Source organism: Alligator sinensis, unplaced genomic scaffold, assembly GCF_000455745.1.
Source record: "Alligator sinensis unplaced genomic scaffold, ASM45574v1 scaffold442_1, whole genome shotgun sequence".
NCBI lineage: Eukaryota > Metazoa > Chordata > Crocodylia > Alligatoridae > Alligator > Alligator sinensis.
In genome coordinates this window covers 7,866,883-7,891,176 of record NW_005841829.1, presented here as the reverse complement: position 1 = coordinate 7,891,176, position 24,294 = coordinate 7,866,883, and the positions used below count along the sequence as shown (strand labels likewise).

The 24,294-nt window shown below is 42.2% G+C and overlaps 1 protein-coding gene across 3 annotated transcripts in view; it reads right to left on the bottom strand.

Annotated features, from left to right (window-relative positions):
• The window catches only part of PRMT3 (protein arginine methyltransferase 3), a 123,040-nt gene that overhangs the window by 61,511 nt on the left and 37,235 nt on the right, over nucleotides 1–24,294 (bottom strand). For 2 of the 3 annotated variants that reach the window (XM_006014703.3, XM_025199605.1), the window contains 2 exons: nucleotides 20,306–20,427; nucleotides 15,785–15,884 (listed from right to left, as the gene is read on the bottom strand). The exons of the other annotated variant lie outside the window; for it this stretch is intronic. In XM_006014703.3, coding sequence (XP_006014765.1) covers nucleotides 15,785–15,884; nucleotides 20,306–20,427 — 222 coding nt within the window. The remainder of the gene's footprint in view (nucleotides 1–15,784; nucleotides 15,885–20,305; nucleotides 20,428–24,294) is intronic. 3 annotated transcript variants of the gene reach the window in all.

Sequence of the window (24,294 nt, the reverse complement as noted above, 5' to 3'; positions counted from 1 at the left end):
GGGCGGGGGGGGGGGGGGTGAGGGGGGAAGGAGAATGGCCAGTCCTGGTTGAACTGGCCAGAGAGGGGTTTACTTCCTGTCATAGCCTCTGTCATAGTGTCAGGGAATGTGAGCCCCTTCCCAGTAGGGGGCCCCACTGCAGGGTAGGCAAGGCTGGAGCAGACTGCATGCAGCAGCACCAGGGTACGGAAGGGGCCAGAGCCCTCCAAGCCCCCATCCCAGTGCCATGGTCCATAGCAGCTTTCCATGCCCCACAGCATGGCTCCCACCACAAGGCAGCGGCTTGTGCTCTGGGAAACTGTGACAGGGGCTGCTGCCCCATCACGGTTGCTTCCCTCTCACTGCTCCAGCAGCTGGGCAGGGGAGAAGGCAGATGCCACCAGTAGGGCCCTTTGGGGGAGCAGGGAATGGGGTTATTCCCCCCTCTGTCCCTGGCACACCACAACAGGGTCTACCCACCCCAGCCGCTGCTGCCACTTGCTCTGTGCCCGGTGCAAGCAATGGAATAATCTCCTTCTGTCAGATGCCAAAGGAAGGGGAGAAGGAGGGGGCTTATTCCACTGCTTGCCATGGGCACAGAGCGAGCAACAGCAGCCAGGGCAGGTAAAACCTGCTGTGGTGCCCCAGGGGCAGAGGGGGGAATAACTCCACTCCCTGGCCCCCCCAAGGGGCCCTGCCAGCCAGCATCTGGCCCTGCCCCCATCCAGCCACTGTAGCAGTGAGGGGAGAGCAGCAGCCTCGTCATGTTTTCCAGGAGTGCAAAGCCCCTTCCTGGCAGGAGAGAGAGGCATGCTGTGGGGCAGGGAAAGCTGCTACAGACCGCAGCGCTGGGGGGGCGGGGCTTGGAAGGCTCTGTCCCCCTCTGAGCCCAGGTGCTGCCACATGCAGTCCTCCACAACTTTGCTGTCCCTGCAGCAGGCCCTCACCGGGAAAGGGCTCACACTCTCTGACACTATGACAGGGGCTGCTGCTGCAGCCCCTGGGCAGGGGAACGGTTAGAGGCCAGCCAGTAGGGCCGCTTGGGGCATGGCAGGGACAAGGGTTATTTCCCCTCCCTTCAGGATCCAGCAGAGAGGGCTTACTCCACCGCTTGCCCCAAACAGGGAGCGAGCATGGTGGCAGCAGCAGTTGGGGTAGGCAGACCTGGATGTGGTCCCCTGGGGGTAAAGGGTGAATAACCCCCCTCCTTGCCCCCTTTGCCTTAGGGGCCATGTGGGCCCACTGCTGCAGCAGAGCGGGGCAGCGCTCAGCAAATCTGGCTCGGGTCCCTGACAGTGGGACAGGAAGGGGGAATTAAACCCCTTCTGACCAGACTCCTGCTCCTGCCTGTCCCTGCTCCAGCTGGGAAGCAGAGAGGCGGAGCCAGCCCTACTGGGCTGGAGCAGGGAGCCCAATCCAGAGAGCATGCTGGGATGCTGGGGGACTCTGGTTAAAGTTAAACCAGGAAAGGTCTGGGACAGACATTGCATAAAATCGGTTTGATCCAAAACAGCTAGGTCTGATACTACATTCAACCAGGTTGATCGCAAACCGATTTATGTTCACTGAATGTCTGTTCTGTTACAGGTTTAAACCAGTTTCTGATCACTTAAACCAGTTTATGTGTAATGTCTGTCCCTACCCTGTAGGTACTTGTAAATGCTACCCTTTGAAAATGCTGCCTTTTTACAAAACATCTCATGTCACTCATTATTATAGAGAACAGAAACTTAACTTTTATTTGTGCAATGTGAAATCATCGAATAGGACTAGAAAAGGAAATTCTTGCTGTTTCCTCTCCTAACTTTGTTGGTTCTCCCACAGGGAATCTGCAGAAGCGAACAAAATCCTGAAAAGTATGCCACTAGGAATGCATTTCCCATAGTTGGGGCCAGCCAAAACTTGGCTGACATCACTCTTGCCTTGCTAACAAAATAATTCAATACAACTCTTACATTTGATATACTGACCATTCACTTCCTGATCTTTACACAGACTGAAATAGGAAAAGGAGTTTCCACAGAACTAGTCAGCCAGGTGTTACACTTGCACTGAGCCAAAGGATAGGGAGAAACTCTCCACCTCAGAAGCAAGCAGGGAACTGTACTTTGATTTCTTTACCTCTGCATTTACAAATATAGATAAATTATTATTAGCTTACTAAGAGACTTTCCTGTTTCCTTTTGATGGAGGAACATGGATCATTTCCTAATTAACATTTAAACCTATCTTTTAGAACATATGTTGCGTCTAACTCATCTTTTTAATGAATGATCATCATTCTCATTTCTGATTTAATTTTCAGAATATTGAAGATTAATGTCCCAACATGTAATATGCACCATGGTTGGTGAGGTTGTACTGACATGCATTGACAATACTCATAGTTATAGAATATTTAAAAAAACAGATGTTAGTAGCTAGCCCCACAGCTTAAGGAATTCTCTATGAATTGTCTTCTAAAATGCCGACAATCTACTGCCTATTTGGTCTAAATAGTTAAGTTAGAAGATAAACATTCCCAGCTCTAGATCTGACTGGACTTTGGTAAACACAATGCCCTTTCCCTGACCTTTCCACTTCGGCACTGCAAACTACTGCTCAGCCCCGTGCCCTCCCCAGTACAATACAACACTCCCATAAGTTACTGGGAACTGTCTGTGGTACTGATTCAAGTCATTTATTACCAATATCCAAATGCTTAGCTCTATGTGCTGTGCTCATCTGCAGTGTAATTTAGAATGTAATTTCACAGGCTACTGCCTCACCTGTAGGGGTGCCATCTGGAAAGAGAATTATACCTGACATTTTCTCCCATGATGCTGTGGGGCATTCTTGCTTGCACACTGATAATGTTAAATTAAAAAAAAATCTTACATTAGCACTTTCAAATTAATTACGGCAAAAGAATCAGTACTGAACAAATCTGTGAACAGAATATTAATGATTTAGTCTTTTGTGTGTCTTAGTTCAGTGACTAGGAAGATTACATGTTCCCTGTAAGAGAGAAACTGAATACATGGAAGACTTTAAATGCTATGCTGTGGAATGAAGCATTTCTCCTCTTACTAAGCTTACCCTCACAATCAATAGTTAAAATAAATAACTTGGTATCCTTCACGTCCTCTTTCTAAATTATATGACAGTTCTCTAGCTGCCAAAAGGCAATAAATATAGTTCTAGAGTATGAAATTAATGGAAGGTCGTCTGCCCTAAGTGAGGAACAAAACATGTGTCTTATAAATTAGAGACTTTTATTTAAAACAGAAGTTACATAAGGTCAGTTCCATGAAAAGATAGCGTGTTGCAGAAGATAATCCAGATTGAGGGCAACATCAAAAAGAACTATTTCCTTTTATCATATTTCTATATTTTATATTTTGATCAGATTAGTGAAATAAACATCTTGCCAGTTTAATAGCATCTAAATATTAGTTTGAAGTTGAAGTTATAGACCCCACTATAATCACTGATTTTATTAAAACCCTTTAGAATTTAATGTAAAAGGTCAAACCCCGTACTTGACACATTTAAGAAAAATAATGTCTGGGTTAATCTTGCATGCAACAAGAAATTTGGAATTTTCATTAAAAAAGCAAGCCTGTTATTTATTTATAAAGACCTAATGGGCAAAGGATTTAATAGTTTTGCCACGTATATTTCTATGATTTTATGTTAAAACTGATCCCGTGGGGACTTTTCCCTAATATATTTGTATAAGCAGTTTTAATATCTAATGTAAACTTGTTTTGGCTTTTCTACTCCAAGTAAAAGCCTTACAAACACAACAGCCCTAGTTCTCTATCCCTCCCAACAAGTTAACATATAGCAAATACTTAAGTCAGTTTAACTATTATTTAATCATTTTAAAATACAGATTTGGAGCCAATATGGAAGGAATCAGAACTAAAAGGGGCCCACATTACTGTCTACTTGATTGCATTTTATTGTAGTTATAGACATCGGTATTAATAACAAGGGAGAGCAGAACAGCTGCCGTGTGTGTGTGTGTGCAAGACCAGTAGTCCTTATATTAACCTATATCCAATAGATTTCTATGTACAGGACGCTTCCAAGGTGACAAAAAATCCAAAGGCAGCAACTATGAAATAATGTCTCCAGAGAGTGTTTTCTTAACCCTTATTAATTTAGAAGTTGGTTTATTTCCTTAAGTACTGAGCTTGCTAATTATCAGGATAAATTCCTATCTATGAGGTCAGCTAGGCTGCAGAGTAAAAAAAAAAAAGTGAGGAAGACAAAAAGATACACTGGACACAGGATACTAGCTGAAAACCTAGAAAACAGTTTTGCATTTTGCAGGCAGACAAGCAAGACAAAATTTCTCAATTTGATAACACAGAAATAGACTTTCTAGGGTTATTTTTATGACATTACTTTTTGTACTTTAAAAAACATAAAAGCACAAATAAAAAAAGAAACTGCAACACATTTAAAATAGAATATATCTATATATGAACCTTTTCTGCATGGTCTGCTCCATGTACTGTTTTTCTCTCATACGTTATGTTGGCCTTCACACTGCTAGAAAATTAATGGCTATCATGTGTACGTTAATTCAAAAACATACCAGGGAAACAATTTATTCATCTCAGATCAAAGCCATACAGGAAAAAGAGACCAACCCACAACGCCTGATACTGGTATTCAACATCCTGCTGTGTCCTTAAACAAGTGTAATATTGTATAGAAAGCCAAAGAGAAGATTTAAATGACAGAAATGTTATGCACTACTGAATGCAGGCAAAACTCAAATATTTCTATGAAGCCTCAGTATGCATGATGTGATTAAATTAACACATTCAAGTCTCTACAAGCTATACAGTGTACAATACTGTATAAAAAGAACAGACACTTAGGTGTATATTATTATTAGAAATATAACTAGCCTTTAACGATAAGTTTTTCTAATAATTTTGTTCATGGCTGGGGTAAATTTCATGAAGACTATAATAAGGACTATTTTTAGCAAACAGTGTTTACAGAAACTGTAACTGTGCTCATTCTCTAGCTCTCCCCCCAGTAATGGATAAAGAATGCAAAACAGCATCTAATTCTATATATTCCTACTGCAATAGAACACTGAATTTAAGATTGGCTACAATACCTTAATTTATGGAAAACATTTGGACCAGGTATTTTGGAAACATCAGCTACTCCAGCAGCAGAAGGGTTAAGAGATAGGAATGTCAAGTTCCTTACCTAGTTTGGTGTTTAACTTAGGTTAGAACTTTTCCATATATCCATTTACCAACGTGGGAAGTGGAAATATGGCCATTTTACAGAAGTATTAAACATTACATTAAAAGGAACAGAAGACTAGAAGAGGAACTCATGGACCAAAGTCCAGTCTACTACTACTAAAGACCATTGTGTCATGAAAACTCTTTCATGACGAAAAAGGTTCTCAAAAATACAGATAGGCAATTTTTAAGTGCTGCTGAAATTTTAGGCTCCCTTTCAAGTCCAAAAATGAAATCTAAACACTAGATGAGGAAAGAAATAGCCGCAAAATAAAAAAAACAAACAAACCACGGAACAGTAAACTGCTGCATCCACGTTTAAGACATGACAAAATTTAGTGGCAGAACATTTTTTTAATACAACATACTATTTTCTTTTGTTTTGCTACATATTTGCAATAAAATGCCTACATAGTAAATGTTTCTACCTTCTCAAACATTCAATTTAGCTGTAAACTAGCATCAGCACTTTGCACAGCAACTCTCATTTCACAGTTAAGTACTGTATGTAGAATTACTCTAATTACTGTAAAACATCATTACCTCTTAAAATTCCTTACCTCCAGGGAAGAGGACAAATGTGATCCTACCCATGAACAAGTCTGTTTTGTACACAATACCTGCTCCTCTATGTACATCTCCCTCTTCCCTGTCACTACACTTTGGCAACAATGAAACATTCAGAGAAAAAGAGCTAATCAAACTTCAATTTAGGAAACCTGGTATAATAAATAAATCAAATGATACTCAAGTCATCCTCTTTTAGAATCAAACATAAATGCATACTTGCACAAAAAAGCCTTGGTAGCTGGTAGGCATTTGCATCAGACTGGCAGTACAAATAAAAGAATACGTGACTGTATCTTGACTTATAATACAACAATAAGTGGCTATAATTCATTCCAAGATCCACACTTTGAATTTAAAAAGGTGTTTAATTGGCCTGTAGCTTTCCCAGAGTCAAAATGCAGATGTCAAATATTTAAGTAACTCCAGCAATTAACAACAGTAGTAATTCTGTAAATTAAATTTTGAGTTTTATGCTTCAGAGCACAAGGCAGTGAAGCAGCATGATATCAGAGGAAGACAACCCTTCAAAAAACATTTTACATGTTCAGCTCTATCTACTATGACTGTTGGAATACAAGACTGAGAATTAAGTGCTAATGATAAACCCTAGAATTCAACATACACCAACTATGCATCTACTGAACAGAGTAGATCTTCAAAGGAAAAGTATTCATGCTATCATTCTACGCAGGATTATTAAAGCTCTTAGTCTGTGACAGAAGAAACAAATATCCTTCCCTTATATAAAAGTACTGCGCCAGTTTGTCTGCATAGGAGACAGCAACCAAGTGATAAACTACATCCCTCCTTTGACCCAGACTCCAGTGGCTCTTTGGTTCAACTCCTCTGCACAGTTCTGTCATAAAAATCACTGTTTCTAGGCTGCCAGTGTGGCCTATCTCTTCAGAAAATATATAGCAAAGGATGGGCCTCAAAAGGTAACTTGTAGGCTTGTGCAAAGCTTCAGTCCCCGATTCGATTCAGCGGAGATTTGGCTCAATTCGGCAGCTGAATCTCCGAATCCAAATAAAATCAGAGGACCCTTTCATCTCTCCAAATCGAATCGGAACCCTCCAAACCAACTGGGAGAGATTTGGAGATCCAGACAGAAAAAACATGTAAAGCTATGTCTACACACCTCTAGGTAGCAGGCAGCTTGTGAATGCTGTGATGCTAGGGCACATGGAGTGTCCCACAGAAACACAGAGGGTTCCCCAGTACACTCCCTGGTGAACCCAGAAGTCAACCAGAAGCACTTCTGGTCCACTTCTGGGTCTGCTAGGGAGTGTGCTGGGGACCCCACCTCAGCCCCTGACTCACTGACTGGTGCCTTCTGGATATGGGGGGGGGGCACCCAGGATCCCCCCCCATGGTTAATCGCTGAGCCAAAGGGATTCGGGGATGGGGGTCCCCCATGTCCTCCCCGGCGGACCCAGAAGTTGACCTGAAGTACTTCTGGTCCACTTCTGTGTTTGCCGCCGAGCACATGGAGGGCTCCGCCTACCTACGCTTCTGTGGGACACTCCATGCACCCCAGCATAGTAGCAATCACAAGCCGTGCCTGGTACCTTGAGGTAAGTGGGAAAAAAAACATTTAAAGCTGTGTCAATGTCCAAATCACTGATTCACCAAATCAGCATCGAATCTTCAGATTCGGATTCAGCTGAATCGAATCAGGGACAGTGATCTGAATCAACTAATCAAATCACTGTCCCTGATTCAGGCCAAACCTGAATCAAATAGGGACCGCTTTGCACACCCCTAGTAAGTTGCTCCTTTGTGAAAGAGTCATGCTCATTGCCTATAAAGGAAAAAGAGGAATCATATAGTAACAAAAGATTTTCACATCCCACAAGAACTTGGCCTTTAGTAGTTTACGAGGGCCTTCTCTGGCTGCAGAGTTGACCTTAAGCTAGAAACAGACATTACCAAATGAAACAGATCAGCCATGTTGGGATGTGCCCTGGCAAAGCTGATCCACTTCTCTGGGTGAAACACGTCACCTGTTGTCCTGCAAGATCAATGGGTGGGACAAGGACAACAAGTTTTCTGCTTGCAGATGCACCTGCAACAATTTCTAGAAACTCTAGGGACTGCTGGGCCATGTCTCCGGAAACAGAGACAGCTGGAACTCTCTGGTATGATACCAGGGCTAAGACCACCAATCAGCAGATTGGATGCCCCTAGCCCCAGCACCGCACCAGAGTGTCTGGACTTCCAAAGACACATTGCCAGAGGCCCATCTCTGGAAACAAGGACAGCCAGTCTGGCACTCCCTGGACTTGAGGGCCCAATCCTGTGCAGGAATTCCCAGGGAGCAAAAGACCTGGCCCCACAAGTCCAGGGTGTGCCTGCCCAGAGCAGCAGGAGAGGCTGCCTGCATTCTCCCATCATAAACCAAATATGCACCTACAACAAAGCAGCACAACTGGAGAAGAGATTGATGTCATACACCTCGACTTTAAAAAAGCTTGCGATCTGGTATCCCATGATCATCTCATAGAAAAACTGGCCAACTGCGGCCTCGGCTACATCACAGTCTGCTGGCTGGGGAACTGGCTCCATGGTCAGACCCAGAGAGTGGCAGTTGATGGAATTCAATCATCGTGGTGCCCCGTGACCAGTGGGGTCCCCCAAGGCTCCGTCCTTGGACCTATTCTTTTCAACATCTTCATCAATGGTGTAGACACTGGTGTCAGAAGCGGACTGGCCAAGTTCGCTGATAACACCAAACTTTGGGGTAAAGCATCCACACTTGAGGACAGGATGGTGACTTGCAAGCACCTTCTCTGGATTCCTTTAAGATTCAACTGGATGTTTGTCTTGCTGGGATCCTAAGGCAGGGGGCTGGACTCGACGATCTCCCAAGGTCCCTTCCAGCCCTAATGTCTATGAAATCTATTAAACTTATTACTACCTTTTGTCGTCACATTGTGCGGTAAAAAAAAGGTATGAATACTATTTGCTGCTGCTTTGTGCAGCCATAACATTTTTATGGAGACACAAATGCAACGAAAAGCAATGTCTGTTTCTACCCTTAGCATTTGGCATTATGTCCCTCAAACACTATATGAAATAACAGCTCTCAAATCCCTGCATCTTTCTGTATCTTCTCATACAGTCTACATACTAGTTTTAATGAGGAACAGAAGCAAAATAATCTTCTGATAAAGATGTAAAAGTAGTAGAAAATTAACATTTTAAACTTCACTGACACATTTTTTCAGTCAATGCATTCAAGGCAAGGACTGCCTTTCTGTCTGTGCCCCCCTGCTAAACCATTTAAGAACAAAGCTAAAGTTCAGCAGAGAAACTCTAATTTATCTAACCTTTCAGCTTGGTAACAAGTAGAAGCAAGCTAGCAAATTTCTGAAATGTGAAATTAGATACCCACAAAAATATTATGTATAAGAGTATTGCTTGGGCATGCAGGGATGAAGTTAGGAATGCCAAAGCATCAAAGGCATTGCCTAGGGAGGTTCTGGACTCTCCATCCTTGGAGGTTTTTAAGACATGGCTAAACAAAGCCTTGGCTGGGATGATGTAGCTGGGGATGGTCCTTCTTTGAGCAGGGGGTTGGACTAGATGACCTCCTGAGGTCTCCCCCCAGCCCTTATTTTCTATGACACTATATTTATGACAAAAACAATTCTATCATCACCCCACTATTCCTTAAAGGGAAACATAATCAAATGCCTGGTTTGCTTATAAGGTATAGACTAAATGAACAGTGAAAGCACCCAAAGAGGAGAACAATGCCAGACTTCCAGCGATGCCAATCTAAATCACAGCTGATCTAATAATGCATAAAACTGCTGAATTCATACAATTTTCAGTATTTCCATCTCCTCACTAGTATATCTCCATTATACTGTTAACACATGAATTGTTACTTATATAGCTAAAAGTACTATTTTCAAATTCTTGGTGGACAGTCATCCCATTCTCCGCACTACCCAACCTTATCTCAATGCCTCCAATACCTTCTCTCACACCCGTTTTTTTTAAAAAAAGGAGAACCTATTTGAAAGAAGAAAGGCTCCCAGGTTTTAATTGGGAAATACAACACCATATGCTTTTAGGTCACAAAATATCCAGATCCAGTATATACATTAAGTCAAGTCAGTCCCCACTATGTTAGCTACAGTTTTCATTTTTCTCAATCCTGGACATTCGGTGGTAACATTTTTATAGACAAAAAAAGAATTATACATCACTAAACTCAAAAAGTGAACTCCAAGTCATGCAACACATGCAAATTACAGGAGGGAAAGGACTGCATAACTCACACAGTTTAGCATCTTGTAATGCAACACTAAATTATGCACCACACAATGCAACATTGTAAATTACGCACCACACAATTCTGTATACGTCATGTAGAAACACTATATTAGAAGGATGTCAGAAGAAGTGAATTTGTTACTATTGCCTTTCATTTTCCCTCCTACTGTTTCACATTCACTTCTTGTTTTTCCTGAAATAAATTATATTTTGCTGCGAGAAGCTTGTACCTTGCTCTACAGCACATAATAGACCAGTGCCATGACCCAAACAAAGGCCTTGGAGGCTCTTGCAGTATAAATAAATTATAAAAACTACAACAAGATGAGATTTTTTTTTTCATATTTTGGTAAAGAAGAAGGTATCACAAAAAATCTGTTTTAAGTTTTTTGAAACAGTAAGGCTATTATTAGACTAGTTATATTTTAAAAATGTTTATACTTTGTAGGGCTTCATTAGAGAACTGGCAAGTGGGCAAAGTTCAACTCTCTTTTGCCTTCATAATGGGCACTGGGAAAATTATTTTATCAACTCAGGAGGCAGTCAGCATTTTCAGGCACTTACTACACTATCACACAAGCAAAGGTTTCACAGTGGTCAGTATCAAATGGAGGAAAGAACAAAAGAAATAAGTGCAGAAACCATTCAATATCATTAACAGACAGTAAGGGTACACCACAACAAGGAAAAAAGCCAAATGCATTAGGTGAGAAACTGAACATGAGGAAATTTGACAATAGGGAATCTTCATTTGCATCTACCCAGCACACTGTTCCTCTCTTTTGTGCAGTGCTAGAACATTTTGTTCGTTATCCAGCTATTAATCTTACCTCCACAGCATATTGTGCTTTATCTCTGTATTGCAGCATCCTACAAAAATACTGATACCCTTAAATATTTAGAATAAAGATACTGTAATTAACTGCAGGGTGTATGTTACATGACACCAAAAGGTAGATTAGCTCAGAAATGGGAGAACACAAATGATTTCTCTCATTTTATACTACAAACCTCTTGTTTAATTTAATCTTTAAACCTGCTGCAGCTTTTTATTGCATTGTGCCTGGCTCCTTGTGATCAGACCTGAGGAAAAATGTCTTGTATTTGAAAGCTTGTCTAACTTTATCCCAGCTACATAGTTGGTCCAATAAAAGGTATCAACCTAAGAAATTCTTGCCCCTCACATCTTTAAACCTAGATACTAACAGTTACATTTATTTTATTTCCTCAAAAACTTTAATCCTTAACAAGAGCAAAATATGCTAAACTGCTGATCATCTCAACCTTACACTGATATTGATAACTTACACGCGTCTTACTCATTTTAAATGAGGATTGCCTCTGGTGGCTTGCGTCATGCTTTGTATGACATTCAGATCTGGAACCTGGCACTGATTTTTTTCTACTCACAGCATCTCTCTGGACCAGCCAATTCATTTTACACTTATTTTTCTAAATTAAACCTCTACAATTTCAGCCCAATTCACTTGATTCAGTTCTTCCAAGCATGGGAATAGTTTAGATATAATGCAATTTCAAACTGCTGCGAGTTTTTGACTGGAAATGAGAACCAGATAGATCATTTTAAGAGTATAAGCAGCATTTGCAAACAGAATTCACCAGCCTTGATGAACTTCAGTGAAACCTGGGCTCAAGTGCCCAAACTATTTTTGAAAAGTGAAGTCACTCAAAGTAACTGGTGCTTTTCAGAGTGATGTCGTTGGCATTCAACAATAGATCGTTGTGAAGTTTCATTTAAAATGATTGGATTGTAATCAGCATAACAACATCTTAGCATTATCCAAAATAATGAAAATAATACTTCAAAAAATAGTTACAATACCAGCAATTGGAAGCTGACTTGAGATCTGCTACTTTAATAGGTGATTAAACAAGTGCTTTACACTAATATGGAACTATATGAAATATCTAACTTGGGCAAGACAACAGCTCCATGAATCCAGAATATTTGCAGATTACTAAATCTCCACATAATTTAAAAAGGTCAGTGCAGTTAGATTTCCAAATGAAGGAAAAAAACAAGATAATTTCAATCATGAAATGCTGGCAGGGTAGGAAAACACATAAACTTCACCCTAAAGATCACAGAGTGCAAAATAAAGCCAAAATTAAACAAGACGCATGCACAGAATCATAAAAAATTAGGGCTGGAAGGGCTCTCAGGAGGTCATCTAGTCCACTGTTTCTCTGCTCATGGGTCACAACCCAAAAGTGGGTTGCAAGAATATATGAAAGAGTTGTGAGCAAGTCCCAGAAAAATGCAGAAAAGCATGGATTTCCCCTTGCAGGCTGGCAGCACTCCAGCCTGTAGGGAGATGCTTGGGGCAACTGAAGGCAGTGGGCACATGTGTGTGTCTGCATGCGCCCATGCACATTGCTGGCATGCAGCCAGGCAGGGTTGCAGGAGCATTTGATGACCAGGGATCCTGGTTTTCCCTGATAAAAGATCACAAATACTCTGATAAAACCCCAAAATCCATGATTACAATGAAAGGTTCCTCACTCTCCCCTACAGTGCCCCCTGGCACCCCTCACTCCCCACCCACAGCCCCCCCAACACCCTGCTGGTGCTCGTCACTCCCCAATAACAGCCCCCTGGCCCTGCTAGTGCCCCTCACTTCCCACCCACAGTCCTGCTGGTGCCTGTCACCCCACATGCTCAGTCCCCTACCCCTGCTGGTACCCCTCAATCCACCCCCAGAGCCCCCTGGCCCTGCTGGTGTCCCCCACCCCCCTAACAGTCCCCCCATATCTGCTGGTGCACCTTGCCCCCCCCTGCAGCCCCATCCCACTCCCAACTGCCTTGCAGCCATGCATTGCAGCCCTAAACCCCATGCACTGCCCGGCTGAGCAGCAGCCCAAGCCCCAGCCTTGCCCAAACTCCCGCCCTCCCTATGGGGGCTGAATCCCTCTCCCCCGCAACTTACCTGCAGGAGCTGCTCTCCAGGCTGCCTGGCATCCATGTGCATATATGAGCACATGGTGCCCCTTGCCTCACTGCCCTCTTCCGGCTCCCTCTCAGCCCCTTACAGGCTGGAGCTCTGCCAGCCTGCAGAGAGCTGTTTGCAAAACTTCAAAATCTGCAGGTTTTTCTGATAAAATGAGAAATCTGCATTTTCCTCCAGTAAAGGATAAAATCCATGTTTTTCTCCATTTTTCTATGGGAAACAGAAAACCCAGATCCCTGGTGATAGGTCTCTCCTCCTGATTTACTTTTATTTTGCTTTAGTGGTTCCCTTGATCTCTCAGGGATGACTCCTCAAAAAACTTCCGTTTGTCCTGGTTGCTAATCAGTTTCTTGATGCATCCCAAACTTAGTAATTCATTCAAATTGGAACTTTCTGATAAACAATAATGAACAGTTTTATTAACAGGATTTTCCTGCCGACTACTGCTTGGAACCCTCTCTTGATTTACACAACTACAACAATGCTTTGAAGATGCTGAGCTAAAGGGTATAAGAAGAGGAACAAAACAGCTAACAGGGCACACTTCAAAAATGAAAGATCCTTCTGACAAGAACTGCTGCTGCATCCAGCCTTCTTCTTAGTGAGAGGATCCACACCTGGAGAAGCTGCCAAGAAAACAGACCACCTCTCTGTTGCCTGTTTGGTGAGCAATTATCAACTGATAGCTAAATACTAGACTTTGGTTTGGGGTCATTTAACCTGAATACTTTGAGTAAAAATAAAGCCTCTCTGTCACTTTCCAAATGAGGTGTCATGTCAATCCCTTAATACTAGTCCAGAATCCTATTTTATTACTTAACAGCAGCCCCAGCAGCTGAATGCAGATAAGTCTATGAGGAGTGGGGGTTGGAGGTCTAGGGCTTGGGACTGTCCAGGAAGGAGCGAGAGCGAGCGAGCGTGCGTGGGCAAGTGTCTGCTGGCACTGAGGGAAAGTGGCCAGGTGCCAAGGCTGCATCAGGGCAGGAGGGGTGGAACGTGACAGTACCAGCCCAGGCCAAGGGGGGTGCCACAGTCCTCCCCTCCTCCTGTATAGCCTGCACTAGGGCCAGACTTGCTCTGTTGCATGAGCCAGAGCCACTGCAGCCACTCCACTCTGACCTGAGCTGGTAGGGCAGGGGGCTGTGAGTTGGGAGGGGCACCAGCATTCTTGGGGGAAGGGCAGGGGCATCAGCAGGGTCAGGGGCCTGTGGGCCAGGAGGAATGAGGGGCACTGGCAGGGTCAGGGGCCTGTGGGTCAGAACTGGCCACTGATGTTTACAAACAAGTCCTGGTACAAAAAAAGTTGAGAACCACTGATATAGTTCAAGCCCCCTGCTCAAAAGTAGGACCATCCCCAAATACATCATGCCATCCAAGGCTTTGTCTAGCCAGGCTTTAAAAACCTCTAAGGATGGAGATTCCACAATCTCTCTAGGCAGCTTGTTCCAATGCTTTACTACTCTCCTAATGAAAACGTTTTTTCTAATATCCAACCTAAACTTCCCTTGCTGCAACTTCGGATCATTGCTCCTCGTGCTGTCATCTGCCACCACTGAGAGATAACAGGGAGATCCAGATAACAGCAGTTACTTAGAATGCAGGTTTAGGTTTCGTTTTTAAATCTGAATGGTGAATTAATTTCTTTACTGAAGAGGATCTGGACAGGTGAACTTCAGAAAAGATAAATGTTGTTGCATCACCCTTATAAAAAGAAGGGATTTATATAAGGAAGAGTACTGAGAGGTGGAACAGGTTTTAAGGAGGAGGAAACAGCATCGAAGATGGCATGAAAATAAGAGAAAGGGTATATAAGAATTGCTGAGGCAGTAATGAATGGTGCAAAAAGAGTAAATAGAAATGTTATCAAACATTGTTACTCAACTTCTATGCTTCAGCAGTCAAAGGATAGCTCAAACTCTTAGAATCTTAGTTATAAAACTCACCAAGTAAATGAAGTAAAGTCAAATTTTTGGAACTGAAGCTCCTCTTTACTACTGGTATTTATGCATGTATGAAACTGTCTTATGAACATTTCATATTACCTAATCTGAATTAGGCAATTATTCACATCTGACATCTGAACAGCAATTACATTAAATACTGTTTCAATTTAAGAAGTATCAAGGATTGTACAGCTATTTAAATCACATTAACACTATATAAATGCAAACAATGGAAAAAGCTTCCCAATTTAAAAACAATCTTCGTCTTCCAGGCATGCAGATGTCTTCCTGATGTTTCTCCCTTGGCCCTGTCCATCAACATATTCTCTTTTGGTGTAATAATCAATTAACATTTAAGTCATTTTGGAGAAGGAAAAAATGTGTTTCAACTAGCTATATGCACATCTCTGTAAAAGCAACTAAGATAATTTTTTCAAGATGTATGGCATTGCTCACCACTTTTCAGACACTTACTACATTAAACTCACGACAAGAACCTATCCATAAGTTTTTTTGGGACAGCATGCCACACAATATGCAACACAATTTTAAAATCTTGACTGATGCAACATGTGTTTTCAGGAGGCATGTAATCAGAACTATTTTCCCTACTTCCTATCATGGGAAGAGTTTTCCTGCAGATGAGACAGATTTTGATGAAAAAATTCAATGAAGAAAGTTTTCATATTAAATTAAAAACCGAGATTCTTTTTATGACTAAAAATGATGTATTTCTGGTGAAACTAACTGCACTGTAAAGGATGCCTGTGTATCTTACCATCCATTCAGATATAATAATGTCCACTTTTTCAATTGGTAGGTCTACTTCTTCAATTCTTCCTTTGATTAGGGTAACAGTATCTTCAAGTTTATTCAACCTACAATTTAAATTTACAAGTTGAAGTTACAATTTAACAAGTTATATAATTCCATACCTTTTGCTTACAAGTAAATGTCTGTTAAAAAAACAACAAATTTGACTGAGGAAAAGAAAATTATGCTAAATGTTTGCATTTTGCTGTTTCCTTTCTAAATATTAAGTCATTGTTTTCTACTATACAGTAAAAAGACTCTCTCTACGTAAAATGTTTTCAGAAAACTCGTATTACAGTTAATGGTGGAAAATGAATAGTCTTCCTCTTAGGTTATAGTTTAACAGAAAGCATACAACAAATTCCACAAGCTAGATCAAGACAAGTGACAGGTGAACGTGCTGGTCAGTGGAAGACTAACAAAGCATCCCTTCTCCCCGCCCTGCCCCTCCCACTTCTGCCAGCACTGTGCATGCAAAGTCTTTAGCTTCTCCCCCTCTCTTGGAGTTGCTTGTTTGCAACTCTCCTTCTCGGACCCCTGTGAATAAACCTATAGTCATAGTGTAGCATGCGCATTCCAATAAAAGTGATGAAAACTAACTCTTTTGCAAAGCTGCTTTGCACACAATTTGTTTTGTTAAACAAAATAAGCTGCAAAGTCACAGAGAACAAATGCTCCCGAAAGATCAATAACACAGTTATTCTACAATAAAAAGCATTTCCTCATTGCACTTCTAGGCAATGTTATCTGCAATGTTTAATACTGCAGCATTCCAGTATTACCTTCTATATAAGTTATACTAGAAACATGTAGTCTGCAAGAGGTACATTCTGCCATGTCACTGCAGTTTCTGGAATAACGCTACATGGCAATTTAATGGCTAAACAACTTGAGTTCTTGAATTTTAATATTTCTGTTCTCTGTAGTGCACCATATCCATCTTGCTTGCATATGCAATTATCATGACAGCTAATGTTAGAGAGGACAGAATAATTATTCACATCAGTGAAATTTATTTCTCTACTGAAATTCTTATCTCTGCCCCTTTCTGATATCTTACTCCCACAATCTCTCTCTGCCTGACTTTCAACACAACTCAGTAATCTCTTTACAAATTTAATCTAGAAGACAACAATGGATACAATAGGATGGAAGGAAAGTAAAGGTCAAAGAGCTACATTAACATTTGAACTGGTACATATTTAAATAAGGGATCAATTAAATATTCTCTAAACATGTGAATCTTCTATTGAAGAGGTTATACATCACCAAGGGTGTGATTTGTAATAAACAGAATTATTTATGATACTAAGAATCAAAATTAAAAGTTTGTTCTTAGGTCTAATCTAGTTAATATTAGGTACTAATTACTTAGATACCTGAAGGACCAAAAACAGAATTCATTATACAGGCTGCATAACTGATATAGAACAAAAGAATAGAGTAATTTTGCTTCACCACTGTACAGAAAAAAATCCAAGTTAGAACCTCATTGAGGTACACTTTAACCCTATATTCTGTGAATCACATGAGAAACTAACTGGGCAGTTACTGAGTGCTAGGAAAATGGGTAGGTATTGGTTAATTAAGAAATCTTCTATGTGACTATCAGGAGTCATGGGACTCTTACCTTATTTTTCATCTTCGCACTCAGTCAGTCATGCCCCTGCCATTTCCCAGTTTCACTGGCTAAATATGGAACTGCCTGCACTTCCTGACAGTTCAAGGCACATAAGAGTTGCATTTAGTTCTTAGTAGGAAGGGGGAAAAAAATCACTTGCTTTCCTCTCTATTATTCATTTGTTATTCCAATATATAGATTTGTCATATTATGAGTTTCTCAGCTATGCCTCTTTATGGGAAGGTGTAACAAGTCTGTTATAAATGATCTGAATGTGAACAGGAGACAAACAAAACAGTTTTACAGTAAAGGTAACCTCCAAATATGTAGCTTTAGTGATGGTTCATTGCGTGCTGCAAGGGAACATTCATCACTGTCGTAAGAACAGCTCTCCTTTTAATCCTCTTCTGGCCCCAGCAAAGTGTGCAAATCAGCAAACTTGAAATGAAATGCAGATGGGTATTTCCATCATTTGCTAAACTGAAAATATAATGAGTACATTCTGTACTTTAATAAGGAATGAAAGCAGTGAACAACCCCAAATGAGTCATTTAAAGCAGCAGCAAGACGAGCTATTTCACACAGATGACAGTCTGAAAGGAGTCAAAGACTGAGAAAAAATTCTCTTTGGAAAAGCATTGGTTATGATGTCAAAAACATCCCAGTCAAAGTGCTGAGTAATAGGTGATCAAAGATTGGAACACTGCAGCTACAGTGTAAAGGCATTTGCTTATAAAAGAAACATGTTAGATTATCAAAGTATCTCCTGCAGTGTCACTAGGAAAGACTATTTTGAGGAGCCACTCAGCATTCACCAACTGTCCTTTCAACCTCCATTTTAAGTTGGCCATAATTTAAAATTCCCCAATGTGCACCCTAAATAACCTCTGGGATCTAACCTCATCCTTCTGTCAATACATCCCAACACGCCAGTTCTACGTTCCAATAGCTCTAGGTCTTTCAGACACAGCCTTCTTTCGTTCTTTATAGCTTGAATTTTTCCTTTTCAACTGTAGAGACAGCCACCATTTCATCAACACATTGTAGTGAACAGTGTTCCCAGTGACTTTGCAGTAGTTTTTCTTTTTTATTAAATAAAAGCTTTGCTGACACCATAGAATAGTAATGTTAGCAAAGCAACAACGTTCTCTTCCAGCAAGCAAGAAAATAGAGGTCAATTGGTCTTCCACGGCATCTTTAATAGATAAAACACAGCGGGTTGAAAACAGATATAACGCAGCATGCTCCATAACAGGAGACTCCATTAAAGTACACTACTGTCATGTACTCTGACAGACGATGGTTCTCTAGCAGCACACTTGTAAAGCTAAGATACTTTCTTAACTTCATATTTAGAGTGTATTCAATTTACTGATATACAGGGCATATAAATGACCCTCTTTAAGCCTTCATTAAAAAAAATAACAAAAATTAGCTGGGATATGACAAATCTTCATTTCAAAAGGCATAAAGAGATTTTAACCACTGAAGGCAATAAAAAACCCCATGGAAAATAAAAAATGAATATTTGTTGAGTTACAGAATCTGAATAGTACCAATAGAGAGAAGGAACTGGCAACATACCTATAGGCTGGGGAACGTCCTTCTCATCAACACACTGGCTGAAAGGGATCTTGGAGTCATTGTTGACTCCAGGATGGACATGAGCTACCAATGTGAGGAAGCTGTCAGTAAGGCTACCACACCTTGTCGCGTATCTACAGACGCATCACAAGCAGGTCCAGGGAGGTGATGCTTCCCCTCTACACAGCACTGGCCAGGCTGTAGTTGGAGTACTGTGTCCAGTTCTGGGCACCGCACTTCAAGAGGGATGTGGCTAACCTTGAGAGGGTCCAGAGGAGGGCCACTAGCATGGCCAGGGGGCAGCAGGCCAGGCCCTATGAAGATAGACTAAAGGGCCTGAATCTATTCAGCCTCCACAAGAGAAGACAGAGGGGATCTGGTGGCCATCTATAAACTCACCAGGGGGGACCAGCAGAAAATAGGTGAGGCTTTGTTCCCCCCAGGCACCACCTGCGATAACAAGGAATAATGGCCATAAATTGATTGAGAGTAGGTTAAGGCTCAATATCAGGAGGCATCACTTTACAGTTAGGGCTGCCAGGCTCTGGAATGGGCTCCCAAGGGAGGTGGTGCTCTCCCATATCTTGGACATCTTCAAGAGAAAGTTGGATAGATATCTGGCTGGGGTATTATGATCCAAGCACTCGTTCCTGCCCAGGGCAGGGGGTCAGACTTGATGATATGTTCAGGTCCCTTCCAACCCTAGAAACTATGAAACTATAATAATTCAGTATAGTGAAGCCCTACAGAATTGTACTTACCTTGTCGGATCCCATCTACACACTAGGATTTGTTTCCTAAACACCTCCCACTATTCTACAGCTCCACCTGTAACAGAGTTGGACGTTGTGACATAAAGACTATACTGACCCTGCCTAGCATCTGGCCAAGCAATGCTACATAATGATGCCTAAAATGCTGGTATCCACAGGAAGCCCCAGCCTGCATAAGTGCTTATGCCACAGCTAGCACCAGTGAGAAATTTTATGGAAATATTAACCTAAACACACACCAGTGAGAAATTTTATGGAAATATTAACCTAAACACAGTCTTGCTTTGGACCCAACCAAAATTGCAGGTGACAAGATTGTGCAAAAAAATCAATTTGTCAAGGATGAGGATGATATACTGCCTTGGATTGTGTCAGCTTTCCTTCATCAATAAAGACTAGTACTCAATACCAACCAAAAGAGAAGATTCTCCAGGTGTGAGAAGAATGGATGCTGAACTTACAATAGCTGTTTTAAGTCATTTCAGTTCTAGTACTTAACTTTCCTTACCTAATGATGTCCATGGCCTGATAAACAATTTCTGACTGGTCAACTCCAATCACTTTCTTCGCACCTGCTTTAGCAGCAAACATGGAGAGTATCCCAGTGCCACACCCAACATCCAAAACCACCTAAAACAAATAAAGTAACATTAGCTTATTTTCTTTCCTGCAAAAAGAGTTGTTCAATTTCCACAGCGGGGAAAACATCCCGCAAATCCATAGAGAAAAGGTAAAAATGCTACCACTCTCTAGCACAAGCTTGACACAGAAAAAAGCTCAAATAAGAATTCTTTACAATCATTTATTTACCAAAATTAATGGTTCTATTCTATATACTTCACCTGGAGAGAGGAGAAAATGTTATTTAAGTATGTAAAGTTCAAAGGGCAAATAAAAATGTTAAAATTTTAGTTTATAAACAATGCAGCTTAAACATTTGAATGGCATTTAAACAGCATTTAAAACATGATTACTTATAATTATCTACTTGCCACAGTGATTGTTCATAGTTGGAAATGCAGTTATGACAAGGACTTCCTTGCAAGTACCTTTTTGAATTTATTGATGGGTTTGTTGCGGTGGGAGGAGGGTGGGATTACCAATGTTGGCTGATCTTTTATTCAGGTGTCAGCAAACAATGGCTTGCAGGCCATATCTGGCTTGCGAAGAGACTTGATGTAGACCACGTTTTAGTAATGGCAGGCCTATCTCCTGCTGCCACCCAGCTATCTTATCTGACCCATGTTCTGCATTTTACTAATGGTGGGACCTAGTTTTCCCCCTATCTTTCCCTGCTCTGTGCAAAGGACTGCTCTCTCGCTCCCCAGCTGCAGCCTCGATTCACTGCTGCCACTGATTTATCTGTTCCAGATTGTTGCCTGCCATGCTTTTCGGTGGAGGCTGTCTTAGAGGGAGAGAGGTGAGAGATCCACCCTCTGCACAGAGAAGAGAAAGCTGGGGCAACAGCAAAGGATCACAAGCTGCAGCAGGCTATCAAAGGCTGTTGACTCCTGCTTTTATTGGTCCTATGTGAATCTACAGAAATAGCACCGTCTTCCCCGTTTCCTCAGTTTATGAAACTATTCCTCAAGTTATGAAAATACCATTTTAACTCCTTCTCCATGAATTCATGGTGCATCTTCCCTACTATGGGAAATGTTTCCGGCAGATACTTCTATACTGCAAGACTACAGAAGAAAGGGAGTTCCTTCATTATTGAGGATGGAAGAAAGAAACCCATTCTACCTAAACTTCTCTGTGCTAAAGTAGGGGAGGGGAGTAGAGACCAACAAATTAACAAAATTGTGACAACTTCCCCACCTTTGAGCTTCAGCAGAAAGATCATCTCAGAGCAGAGTATTATGGCTTCACTAAAGGAAGAAAGGAGCTGCATGTTTAATAAAGAATAGTTATGGCAAGGAGATCCTCACTCAAAAGATATTTTTGACGTCTCAGCTGTCAGTTGTTATTTTTTCGTAACACTGGCCACTTTGCTTCTATCCCATTCTGCTTTGTACAAGCCATATTGCTTCCTTTCATCTCTTTTGGCATAGCATTTATCATACAGCCACAATTTACATCAGGGATAGGAAACCCCCCTAGCACACATGCCAGAGCATGACACATGAAAGTATTTTGCTTACGTGTGCCATGAGGTGAATGGCGAGGGAGCTGTGAGAACCCGATCCCTGTTGTGGCAGTACAGATCCGGCCCCTTTCCTGCTATCCCCTTGAGGTGTGTGTGCAACTACTGCTAGTAACGAGTCAGGCCAGGGCTCTGTGCGCACCACTGCAGCTGCTTGTAGCCTCCCCAACACCTGCTTCAAGAAGCCTGGACTCCATGGCAGGCAGCACGGGCCGGCCCAGAGCCCAGGCTATGGATCCCAAGCAGCTGGGAGGCTGAAAATGGCTGCAATGGGGTCTAAAGAGCCCCAGCCTTGGGGCAGACAACAGGGAAGGGGCTAGGGCTGTGCTGCCACAACAAGGATCAGGCCCCCTCGTGGCTCCCTCACTGCCTGCCCCGGCATGCCAACATCTTAAAAGTCGAGGTTATGGGTGTTTTTGGCACTCTGCCCAAAAACATTGCCAATCCCTGGTTTACATCATTTTGGGCATATTATCTTTTGAAAGGATAGAGGACAAGTCTTCATTCTTTTTCTGATTTGCCAACAGCCCTCAACATCACTGGCTACAAACTTGCCCACAGTTGTGACAACTATTTCTAGCTAACCCTCTATTATTTGATGTATTTAACATCTTGCTGTTAGAATTTCTGCTCACAACATTTAAAGATGAGGAAAATTTTAATACCTCAAAACTACTTGACTGTTCAACGCTCCAGGAGCCTATGTGCATTCCAAACAGGATACACTCATTTATTCAAATTCATTGGTGGTATTCGTGAATTAGTATGTTCAGAACTGTGTGCAACAGAAATAAGAGTATGTCTCAGATAACTCTCCAAAAGTTGCCCAATAAAGAACAGTGACAACTGTATTGGGGTGCGCTGATAAAGATTTTCTTGGCCGGTACCAATAGTCGATTTACAGGAATGCAGCCAAGCAGTGTGGCTCCCTGCAAGGAAGTCTGTGGAGGGGGAGGGGGTGGTGGTGGGGGCAGATGGAGGTCCCTATGATGAGGGAAGGAGTGGGGCAGGGGCTGGGAGCGCTGCCCAGTCAGGATGGTGAATTGGACCTGGGGCCAGGGTGGGGAGCAGGCAGAACTGCAGAGCCTTAAAAAAAAAAAAAAAAAAAAAAAAAAAAAAAATCAGCATCCTGGTGCTTAAAAAATGGTGGCAGTGGCACTTGAACTTGAACTGAAGTTCATCAAATGAGCTTCAGTTCAAGTGCCACTGACGACATTAAGCGCCAGGACGCTTTTAACCAGAGCGGAGCTGAGCAGGGCGAGGGTAGATGTGGGCTGCCTGCTGTGGGTGTGGTGCTCTCTGCTCTGCGGCCTTTCCCTCGGGAATCCCACGCTAGCCATGCACCCTCTGCCCACCCAACAGTGGGAGGCACAACTCACTGTCCCCACCACTGCCAGGTGGGCAGGGGGACACATAGCCAGCATGGGGCTCATGACGGAAAGGCAGCAGAGCGGAGAGCCCCAAGCCCACAGCAAGCAGCCTGCATCCAGCTCTGTGCACAAGTCTGGAGGGGCACAGGCCCCTCCATGCCTCCTCTGGGGGGGTGCACAAAGCAGAGGGGAGCCACCACCCCCACCCCTCTGGACAACCTGCACCCTGTTCTGTCCTGCTCCCGGCCCTGGCCCTGGATCTCATTCACTGCCCTGGCTGGGCAGCACCCCCAGCACCTGCCCCACTCCCTCCCTCACCATGGGGATCTCAATCTGCACCCCGCAACACCCTTTCCCCTCCACAGACTTACCTGCAGGGCGCTGCTCTCCATGCTGCCCAGCTGCATTCCTGGCCACATGCATGCATGTGGGATGCACGTGGCATCTGGAGGCCCCAGATGACATTACTGGCTACACTAGCCAAAAAAAAGCCAATAGCCAATAATGTTAATTTTCCTTTTATCAGTGCTGATCTGATATGTAAACAATATATCAGTGCACCTCCAAATTGTACTGTGATAACACGTAGCAAATTAAGGAAACTATCATTATAAAAATGACCTGAAATAAAGTGAACTGAAAAAAAAAGAGTCTTAAGAATCACATTCTATTTCTGGAACGTCGTAGAGAAGACCTCCTTTGGGAAACATTAGTGTGAAAGAGAGAATGTGAAAACTACCCACTCTTGTCACTCTTCCAGCTATTCCAGTAGTCAGTTCTGTAGCCAAATCGTATGCTACTATCTTTTGCCACTGAAGTTCTAACAACTAAAAGCTACAACAGCCTCAGGCTAAAGTCTTCTGAAGAAGTCTTTTGGATACAGAAATGGACAGTAAAGGAGATGTTCTTACAATTGCTGAAATCTCCTGTTTTCCAGAATCATCCCACTGAAACATTTTACCTGTGGTAGTTAGCAAAACT